Genomic DNA, 11,191 nt, shown 5'->3' with positions numbered 1-11,191 from the left:
CTACGAAAGATTTTCTTAAACTTATTTTAGTTTCAAAAGATGGAGTTCATGTACAGTTTTAGCTTGGTACCTATATTATCTACACGCTTACAAGGTCACGGATTGAAAACTACTCTGGGGTCTGAGCTGCCTCCTAAACTGTGAACTGATCTGATCGATAAAATAATTTTTATCTCACTAGCTCGGCAAAGAGTATATAATCAAGATATAATCACTGTGTAGCTCGGAAATGACAATATTAATCTCTGGCGTAAGTTATTTGAAATTCAAACGTGACGAACTATGGTCTATGGATGGATGGGCATGGCGTACAAATTTTTCTTTCTTTTCAAAAAGGCAAGTATTTAAACGAGTAAAAAACTATGTGTAAAAATATAAATAAATTCAAAAGATTGTAGTTTTAAAGAAAACTGATTTTGAAGAAATACATACAAATCATAGATTGATTAATTATTATTGGTTTCGCTTGTATGATACAAATATTGAAAACGGTGATTTGAAAATACAAAGATGTTTCAAATTGTGCCACATAATGGCCACATACCTACTTCTCCCACTTCCTCAAAGAATTGAAAAAATCCCTTCATCCCAGGAAAATTACAAATACCTAATTTACTTAAATGTATGATAGTTTAGTGCTACAAAAATAATTTTGGCGAGATGAACACATATCTTGTCCTAGAAAAGTAGCAGCCCTACAGTTACCAAATACTTCGTGCAGTTAGGCAGTAGGTACCACACCAATCGCTCGATGACGGAATGCTCTGCACAAACATACTTGCAAATATTACAAACATAAAACAGGTAATTTTATCATCTTTATCGCCTTGTGGTGTCGTGACTCGTGACTGCGCTGATACATTTTCAAATAATTTTCTTTTATTTTTCAAAAAAATTAGCGTGTCAAATATTAATCGGTAGGTACAGGTAGGTATGTACGTACCTATAGTCCGCGACAGCTTGAGATGGTATCGGGGTATGAGGCGGGGGGACGCTCCGCATGTCACCCGCGCTCGCCCGCACCGGGTAAGCGCGGGGGCTGTGCGGGTGTGCGGGGCGTTACCTCTCTGATTGCCATCTCGACCTGTTGCGTATTATACCTATTGATTTGAAGTAAAAATGCATAAGTAATAAAACCTATATTGAATTGCACTGAGACATCAATGTATACTGAGACAACTCATTAGTTTAGTTAGGTACCAAAATGTTTATGCCGAAATCGAACCTGTTACTAATAGTATCATTAAACTGTACTAATAGGGAAGAAACGAAAATGTCCCTACCTATTATAATTTATGCATTATGGTAAGTACTTTTGACTAAGCCGTTACACTGATCGCGATCGATCAAGTTACCCGTTGAGGAGTTCTTGTTTTACTACGGGAATGTAGAAAATCTTCAGCAATACATGAAACGAACCTAACAGTAGGTAGGTACCTACCTTTGTATAGAAAAAAATTGCAAATTGCTAATGCGCGTGGCCGCCATTTTAGTGACGTCAGCACTAGACTAAAGTTTTGAGCTGATGGTATATTTTTATTTCGGCTGACGTCATTTCGATGTTAATAAGACATGGTTCCAGCGCAATAGCAATTTTCGGGACTTATTACATTGACAATTTTTTTATACCGTAACCCAATTGTTTTTCTATATGAAAACTATCCTATATGTTAACCGAGAATATCCTAATATTATAAATGTGAAAGTGTGGATGTTTGAATGTTTGTTACTCAATCAAGCAAAAACGGCTGAACGGATTTGGATGAAATTTAGAATGGAGATAGATTATACCCTGGATTAACACAGGCTACTTTTTATACCGGAAAATGAAAGAGTTCCCGCGGGATTTTGAAAAATGTAAATCCACGCGGACGAAGTCGCGGGCATCAGCTACTAAGCTATAAATAGGTACCTAAGTATGCCAAGTTGTGTATATTATAAGTAGATAAAAATAAATAAATTTGTTCCACGCATTGGTATCCACAGAAGTGGAGATTGGTTAAGAATGTTAGGAAATATTTCATCCATCTATACTAATATTATAAATGCGAAATTATGCCTGTCTGTCTGTCTGCTAGCCTTTCACGGCCCATCCATTCAACCGATTATGACGAAATTTGGTACAGAGATAACTTGCATCCCGGAGAACGACATAGGCTTCTTTTTAACCTGGAAAATAAAAGAGTTCCTACGGGATTTTCATAAACCTAAATTCACGCGGACATCATCTAATCTATAATAATCTAAATAGATATAACTCTAGATATTGGTATACCAAGGCCAGAGGTGTGCCCTACGTTACTTGCCTCTCGTAAACGATTGTGCAACAAATTGTCGAAATAGTTTGTCCATTTACATCACACTTACTACAAATATTGACTAATTAAACTGAAAGATTTGGGACACAGATGAAATTAATGTTACGGACATAATTTAGGTCCCTAGTTATCATAAATGTATTGTATACGTACTATGCCATTTTCTTGTATTAAAATCTGTATAATATATTCGCTCTTTCTACAAACCAGCGACGCTTCTGCCATTATAAAAATTATTTATTATCGTTATTGTTTATCTTAACTCTCACCAATTATTTATGGCTTTTTGCAGAGCATAAATTGATGAAGCCTTTTTCTTCTATTACCCATCTTCAGTAGGTACCCTTATTATAAATGCGAGTGTCTTTATTTGTTTGTCCTTCAATCACGTCGCAACGGATTGACCTGATTTTTTGTATGGGTTAAGTCAAAGGCCCGGAGAGTGACATAGGCTTTTTATCCCGGAAAACCAAAGAGTTCCCACGAGATTGTTAAAAATCCACGCGGACGAAGTCGCGGGCGTCAGCTAGTAAATAATAATTGCTTAGATCAAGAGCCTCAATAGCTCAACGTTTAAGGAGCGGACTGAATTCCGAAAGGTCGGCGGTTCAAACCCCACCCGTTGCACTATTGTCGTACCCACTCCTAGCACAAGCTTTACGCTTAATTGGAGCGGAAAGGGGAATATTAGTCATAATTAACAAGGCTAATATTCTTTTTAAAAAAATGACTAGGTGGACGGGCAATCTCAAGGGAGCTGCTTCAACTTAACTGTACAGTATAGGTACATACTTGATACTACATACTTAAACGTCTTTGGCTGAATACAAATGGCACAAGACCGTGTCCTGGAGAAATCCTTGGAAGGAACCATTGTCCAGCCGGGGTCGTGGACGTCTATCGGTTAGTTGTACGACAGCGATTTTAACCAAGCGTCAGGCCCTTACAAAAGTTCACATCTATTAATTATCACGCCTTCATTTATTGAATAGCAAATATAACTACTCCATTGCTATTAAATAAATAAAGGCGCTGAGAATATTTTCACTAATATCATAACACTGTTGTATAAAAGAGATGAAGATAATGCATGGAACTTGTCCTAGCTGGTAATAGGGACGAGTACGGAACCACAGACATACATAATAATGTGGGATATTTGTATAAAGTTCAAGGCATGAAGCAGAAGCAGGTATAAGTACCTATTCTGTGGAACTATTTGAAAGGAAAAAGCATCAATTCTAAAAGTAAACCAAACTACGCGACAGCGACGTGCGACGGCGACACGCAACGCTAGGTGCACCGCTTTGTTTAGAAATGTAGATCATTTAGAGACTTTTTGAGCTCGACATTAGTGCCGCATGTCACCACCGCGCGTCACGTACTCTGTAGTCTACACTCAATAAATAGGTAAACGATACAAATCTGTATCTCCACTAAGCACTAAGTAATGTAAAGGAAGTGTTGAATCTACCAAACTGTACTGTGGTAGTCAAATATTAGCTAATAGCAGTTTTGTAATTTTATTGTGTAAGTCCCGCAAATTGCTTTTGCGCTGGCACCATGTCTCATTAACATCAAAATGTAGTCAATGTGTAGTTTTGACGTCAGCCGAAATGAAAATATACCATCAGCTCGAAACTTCAGTCTAGTGCTGACGTCACTAAAATGGCGGCCACGCTCATTAGCAATTTGCGGGACTAATAGTACTTAGTATTATTATATGCATAGATGTAAAAACGTTTTACTAACATAAGATAAAATGTCTATTGATCTCCAAGACTATTTTGTCTGGTCATCCTTTATAAAATATTTTGCTGTCTATTTATCTTATTGTTATTTAATCAATTAATTTTATTATTAACTAGCTTATGCTCGCGACTTCGTTCGCGTGGACTACACAAATTACAAACCACTATTTCACCCCTTAGGGGTTGAATTTTCAAAAATCCTTTCTTAGCGATGCCTCCGTCATAATAGCTATCTGCATGCCAAATTTCAGCCCAATCCGTCCAGTAGTTTGAGCTGTGCGTTGATAGATCAGTCAGTCAGTCAGTCAGTCAGTCACCTTTTCCTTTTATATATTTAGATGAATGAAAGAAAAACCAGACATACATTTTCAAATTTATTGATTATATTTAGAAAAAGAAACCTAATATCTTTCCTCCAAGGTGTTTCCTTCTGGCTTCTTCATGATCCATGATGCCTCCACTCGTAGTTAAGACAAGGTATCTGAAAATAATGAAAAAAAACTATTAAAAATTGTACATACAATGTATAGCTATTCTGCTCTTGGCTTGGCCTGAGTGAGAGTTAGGTAAGTAATGTCAGTACTGATGTTATTAATTAAGATTATTATTTATAATAAAATTATATGCTATTAAATAACTGAGCTGCAACAGTTTGTTTTCTAAAGTTTAGTGGTTTTTAACTGATGATTTAAACTTTATGTATCTTTTGGAATAATTATTATTTATGCTTACAAACTATAAAAGTAATAATTATTTCCATAGAAAAATTAAACAATTTTGCAAAACAAAAATCAGTTCAATTTACTAAAACGTTTTTATTTACTTGCTTCATCCTATGGGAACTTTTTGATTTACCTAAAAGTAGCAATATACCTGTCTCTGGGATGCAAGCTATCTCTGTACCAAATATTTGATGCCCACTTCAAACGAATTCTTTGGTATGAATTAAGATTTTTTTAATCCCATTTTCCTGGACAAAAAGAAGCCAAGTCCTTGCTCAGGATGCCAGCTATCTCGTTTCGGTTAAACAGATGGGATGTGATGTATTAATTATTATGATGTATTTTATAAATATCTAAAGGGACACCTGTTAAGTCCTAATTTTAGTGGTTTTTAACTGATGATTTAAACTTTATGTATCTTTTGGAATAATTATTATTTATGCTTCCAAACTATAAAAGTAATAATTATTTCCATAGAAAAATTAAACAATTTTGCAAAACAAAAATCAGTTCAATAGGCTAGTTGACACTTTTTTTAAGTAGGTCTTAAATGGTTAATATTTGTCCTATTAGATCAAAAAAATTAACACTATATTTTTTTGCGCCCTAAAAACCGTAAAACTTTAATTTAAAAATATATTTTTCTTAGACAGGTGAAAACACTGTCGGCCATGTTTGGCCGATAGATTGTCTGTGCTCTGACGTCATGCATTTGTAAACAGCAGCATAACCTCCCAAAGTTTAATAAACATGACTTCTATACTAGTTTACATGAAAAATATAGTAATTATCGTTATTGTATCATCCGAGAATGTAAAAACGCATCGATAAAGACCACAGGAAAGTTGTGGATTAGAGTGCCCAGTGAAATAAATATACGTAACACGCGAAGACTTGCTTAAAAGGATCCTATATCACTAACGACTGCAACCCAAATTTATTTTTGCAAAGATCACTTTGTTGTAAGTCTTACTTAATAACTTATTCAATTTATAAAGAGAAAACGATAATTTTTTACGTTTACTATGAGTTTTTAGAAATATATAAAAACTAGCTTATGCTCGTGACTTCGCCCGCGTGGACTTCATAAATTTCAAACCCCCATTTAACCCACTCAAGGGTGGAATTTCAAAAAATCCTTTCCTAGTGGATACCTCCTCTTTACCTACAACGAACACACCCACCAAATTTCATGTATCTAGGACCAGCTGTTTAGATGTTTAGGCGGTGCGTTGATATATAAGTTAGTCAGGACTTGAAATTTTATATATATGGATACTACGTTAGTCAATAGGGATGACATTTCTTTGTTTACATATTTAATGACGTCACATCATGGCTGACAGCGTTTTCTGAGTTTCAAATAAAAATAAAAACTGTATTTTTTTAAATTGGATTTATATATCCATCCTGCGTTTTTAATAATTGTTATTGATATATTTCGTTGTCTTAAGCAAAATACTATAATAAATAATCATTTATTGGACGAAATTAGATATGAGTCAAGTAGCCTATTTATTAAAACGTTTTTATTAACTTGCTTCATCCTATGGGAACTTTTTGATTTACCAAAAAGTAGCAATATACCTGTCTCTGGGATGCAGGCTATCTCTGTACCAAATATTTGATGCCCACTTCAAACGAATTCTTTGGTATGAATTAAGATTTTATTAATTCCATTTTCCTGGACAAAAAGAAGCCAAGTCCTTGCTCAGGATGCCAGCTATCTCGTTTCGGTTAAACAGATGGGATGTGATGTATTAATTATTATGATGTATTTTATAAATATCTAAAGGGACACCTGTTAAGTCCTAAGTGCAGCTGACATAAAAAATTATAATAAATGTAGGCAAAAGCATTAACAATGTTTGCTAAGGAGCAACATCAAAATGTGCTCTTGACAGTTTGTTATTGCACAACATATCAAATGACGACCAACAAGAACTATTGGCGATCCGCGGTAGTTGTGCCAATAATATAACATTAAACACTGGTATATTATAATTATAAAGAAGAGCTGGCATCGAGAAGAAAAACCAATATTTTATTTTTTCAGTGCAAGCTGTCGATAGCTATAATATTACAATGAAAACTGCGCCTCAACCAAATTAGTAAATTGCAAAGAGCAATACCATCATTCCGCCAGAGTACAGACCACTAAATGGTGGAACCCTAAAAATCACAACCTACTGACCCAGTAAGTTAATGTAGTAAAAGTTGCGTTTATATTTCCCATAGATGGTGTTACATAAAAAATCTTTCTGATAAAATATTTCATTCAAGATAAGTAATAATTTGCGTAAAATGTTTCTCTTTACTTTAAATATCTATGAACTTTACAAGCGTGGAGTTAACTAACAGTCCATAGCAATAGGATTTTATTAGGTTTCATCTTTAAATTTGTTTTCATACTTAATCTACAACAATTAATGCTTCATACAAAACAATGAATTATATAGCCTGTTATTACTAATGCACAAATAATTCATAGAATAGAGAAATCAGTTAAGAACATGCATTACAAGTCACATAGAGTCATGAGCCAAAACAAGGAACAGGCAGAAGAGCAAATCTAAATATATAAAATGAAAAGGACTGACTGACTGACTGATCTATCAACACACAGCTCAAACTACTGGATGGCTCTGGCTGAAATTTGATATGCAGATAGCTATTATGACGTAGGCATCCGCTAAGAAAGGATTTTTGAAAATTCAACCCCTAAGGGGGTGAAATAGGAGTTTGAAATTTGTGTAGTCCACTCTGGCGAAGTCGCGAGCATAACCTCGTTAGATAGTAAATCAGTTACAAGTGAAATTAATAATAATAATCAATCAATCTACCCGTAAGCTGTGAATAAGTTACTTAGCAACATTGTTTACTTCAAACAATTTATATATACTTCTATCTAATAATGTAATAAAATATATAAAAATGAATCGCTGAATATGTTGCTAAGCGCAAATCTCGAGCACAGCTGAACCGATTTCGATAATTCTATTTTTATAATATTCCTTGGAGTATAAAAAATTAAGTAAAGAATCGACTGTTAGGCGGTACGAAGTTCGCTGGGTCAGCTAGTTCTTAATAAGTTTGTTAATGATGTGCTATAAAAACTATCTTAAACAAGTCTAAACATGGAGTTATTATAATGAATAAAAAAGTGTAATCAAACTATTTACCATCAGAGCCTAGCTGATTCAAGATAGATGACCATACATGCTACAAAATGTTTAAATTATTTTATTATACCAATGCTTACCCGAATTGCCGGGATGGAAGAAGGTTAGTCCACCTTTCAATATCATTAATGGGCACGTCAAATCGTGGAGAAATAACGCCACATTTATTTAGCCTGCCTGTGAGGTTTACTACTATTTTGCCCGCTCTGTGGTCATCTACTATTTCGAATTCACCGATGTATCCATGCTTCATCATCACAGTCAGAAACTTGACTATCACTTTGGAACAGGGCCGGATGAGCACTTGTCTTTTGCCTCTTTTCTCGGCATTGTGTATGGATTTTAGAGCATCACTCAATACGTTCATACGCACCATGGCTGAAATATCACAAGTTAAACATGAAATTAGTAAGTTGGAAAACTACACGAGTAGGTAGCTGTCAAAACTGTAAACATAGGTTGTAAATAGTTATTGTTCTTAACTTTCAGTAAAATATTATTCCCTCAATAAAACAAAGACGATGTTATCACACAAAAACGTGTGTATTTCATAAGAAATTTAGCAAATTTCATGATTACCTAGGATTTAAAAACCCGCCTCGACAATCCGCAGTGACAGGTTATACCAAAAAGAAAAAACATACAGAACACAGATTACACTATTGAGAAAAAGATTTTGACATGATTTTGACAATCATTTTTCATTTAGTTAAGTTGGCAGTATTGGAACTAATGACTGATTTGCAATTTATTAAGTAGCAAGTGCAATCTAGCAAGTGCGAGTGTACTGTAAAATGATAAGTAAAAATTAGCGTCTAAGCGAACACTTTCACTTCAATAAGCTAAATAGATTATTGTGAATCGGCTGTTAGTGGTGTTATTCAGTTTAATATGGGAGTGTCTACGCCCACTGGCTTTGGTTAAAACTACAGTGCGACAACGCTCTCTTGGCACTTCAATGACATTGACAAGGGATGCTGTTGAAGAACAAAGGCTTAGAATCTTGGACGATTTAACCTAAGGACGCGCCTCGCATGATTATTCCCCTCTGTCAATAGTAATGGATTTTTAATCCACTGCGTTTATAAACACTGTTTGCGGAATCGATTTTGTCATTGTCAGAATCGTTTTCGATGTGTGACGACGTCTTACACGCTGGGTGAAAAATGCCTGTTTGTGCCGTTAGTGAGTGCAAGAACAAATCAAACACATCAAATTTACAAAAAGATGGAATTTCATTTCATAATTAAGTATTTTTGGTGTAATAAACGCTTTCTATAAATTAAATTACATAAATTATTATAATAAAATAACAATCGAGAACTTTACCGATTCAGTAATTGAGTACGTAATAATTCGGTAGAAACGAGTCACACTCCTCACGAGACTATATTTTGTTTTTTCTAAACAATTGCAACTCTCGTTATATACAAATTAGGTTAAAATTTGAATACGCGTGAACAGCATGAAATTACGTAGTAGTACGATAGTGATTGCGGTTCGATTATCGATATCGATGAAAACATTTTCTTTATTATTAACGACTAAATTACCGTCTTCAAGTCAAGTAAAGAATAGTTATTATTAATTACGACAATTTTTTCGCTACCTATACTTGTAATAAAACTGGTCGATATCTGTGATTTCACGTACTTAATACATTTAAAAAAAAATTAAAGCAACGCAATTTTAGTGATAGGCGCGAAATGTATAAAATTTATGTATTAAATCGCCAAGAATGTACATAACATTAACCTAATGGTAAATAATGACGTGTTAAAAATAGAAGAGGCCACCGTGTGTGTTTACTAATTTATTTTCATAGTATCATATCTGTCTTATGGAATTTTGCTGTGGGGTAAAAGCGGCAGGTATTGAGAAAATTTTTGCATTGCTAATTTGTAAGGGCAATACGTGTTATATTTAATAACTTACATTTAATTTTTTTGGACAAAGAGTACACCATATTGGAATTACCATGTAAACCCAATGTGCAATAAATAAATGATTGATTGGAAAGAAAAAAACATTTTATTGATTGATAATGATATTAATGATACTAATTATGTTTGGTAGGCTTTTGCGCGGTCAGGTTTATTTTGTATTATATAATAATATAAGTCATTAACAAGCACATTTTCACTATCGAAATTTTAAATGAAAATTTCGTTATATAAAAAAATACAAAAGATTAAAAATGATATAAAATAAGTAAAAAAGTATGTGCATATTTTTTAAATAAATATTTTCTTATTTTACGTTGCATTATTAGTTTTTGGGATAATTACCTATTAAGTGAGGTGAATGTATGCAAGAATACGCTACGCTGACCAAACACTGGTTTTAAGTAATTAAATACGAGTAATAAATTCTTACTTCTACTTTTGTTTCTGAAAAACTATCGATATATTTTAAAATATCCATACGGTAGCATCGCAAATCAATTTGACTGTCTTACACTCGTAATGTCTTTGTATGTTGATGTATATAACTTATTAGTGTGCGTAAAATGTAGTAGTGTTGAAGATTTAGATATGTGTGTGTTAATAATGACACAAAACTTTGTTGAGTGAGTGTGTCAAGTTGTCTATGTAGTGTTTCCTCGTCCCGCACCAAAAGTGACAGAAATTTTTATTCGTAATTTTAGGCGCGTTACAAGTCCATAGGTTAAATCGTCCAAGCTTAGAATAGGTATTTAAAGGCAACGTTAGTTCCAATTTCAGCCACGCGCCAAGATAGCCTTGTCGCACAGTAAAGAATAAAATAAAACCTATATAACTACATCTATACTATTATCTATACTATCTTACTATCTATATCTATACACTATACTATTATATACAGAGGTAATGTCGTTAAGTTTGTTTGTAGGGGGTAATCTTTGGAACCGATTTTAAAAATTCTTTCACCAGTAGAAAGCTACATTATTCCTGAGTGACATAGGCTAGACGGGATCTTTAAAAACCTAAATCTACGCGGGCGAAGCCGCGGGGATCAGCTAGTATTATAAACTTTTAAGTGGCATCTTAAAAACATTTTCTATCAGACCAATGTTACCCTTCTCTACCGTAGCATTTTCTTCTCTAGTTACTCTTGTCAGGTTGGTATAGAATTCTCTATGGTATTAAGAACGAATGATATGAAGGCTGAAGTATTTGGAAGCAAATGAATGGAGCCTGTGGATTTGTGGAATGAGAGCTGTTAACGAAAACTTCTTT

At 34.1% G+C, this 11,191-nt stretch overlaps 1 protein-coding gene across 1 annotated transcript; it reads right to left on the bottom strand.

The window, feature by feature from the left end:
* Positions 1 to 4,430: 4,430 nt before the first annotated feature.
* Positions 4,431 to 8,713, bottom strand: LOC117996323 (small ribosomal subunit protein uS8A). Its single transcript, XM_034984378.2, has 3 exons — positions 8,553 to 8,713; positions 8,054 to 8,351; positions 4,431 to 4,550 (listed from the first exon to the last, which is right to left on the bottom strand). Exons 2-3 carry the CDS (start codon positions 8,347 to 8,349, stop codon positions 4,457 to 4,459), a joined length of 390 nt encoding a protein of 129 aa, XP_034840269.1. The 5' UTR covers positions 8,350 to 8,351; positions 8,553 to 8,713; the 3' UTR covers positions 4,431 to 4,456.
* Between the last annotated feature and the right edge of the window lie 2,478 nt (positions 8,714 to 11,191).

This window comes from Maniola hyperantus, chromosome 3 (assembly GCF_902806685.2).
Source record: "Maniola hyperantus chromosome 3, iAphHyp1.2, whole genome shotgun sequence".
Classification (NCBI taxonomy): Eukaryota; Metazoa; Arthropoda; class Insecta; order Lepidoptera; family Nymphalidae; genus Maniola; species Maniola hyperantus.
Note: the sequence above shows the minus strand (reverse complement) of the source record. Positions and strands in the feature narration are given on the sequence as shown.

Coding starts and splice junctions, on each gene's coding strand:
- LOC117996323 (XM_034984378.2), bottom strand. CDS start 8,349: ATGGTGCGTATGAACGTATTGAGTGATGCTCTAAAATCCATACACAAT. Junction 4,551..8,053: donor CTTCCATCCCGGCAATTCGG/GTAAGCATTGGT, acceptor CATTATTTTCAG/ATACCTTGTCTTAACTACGA.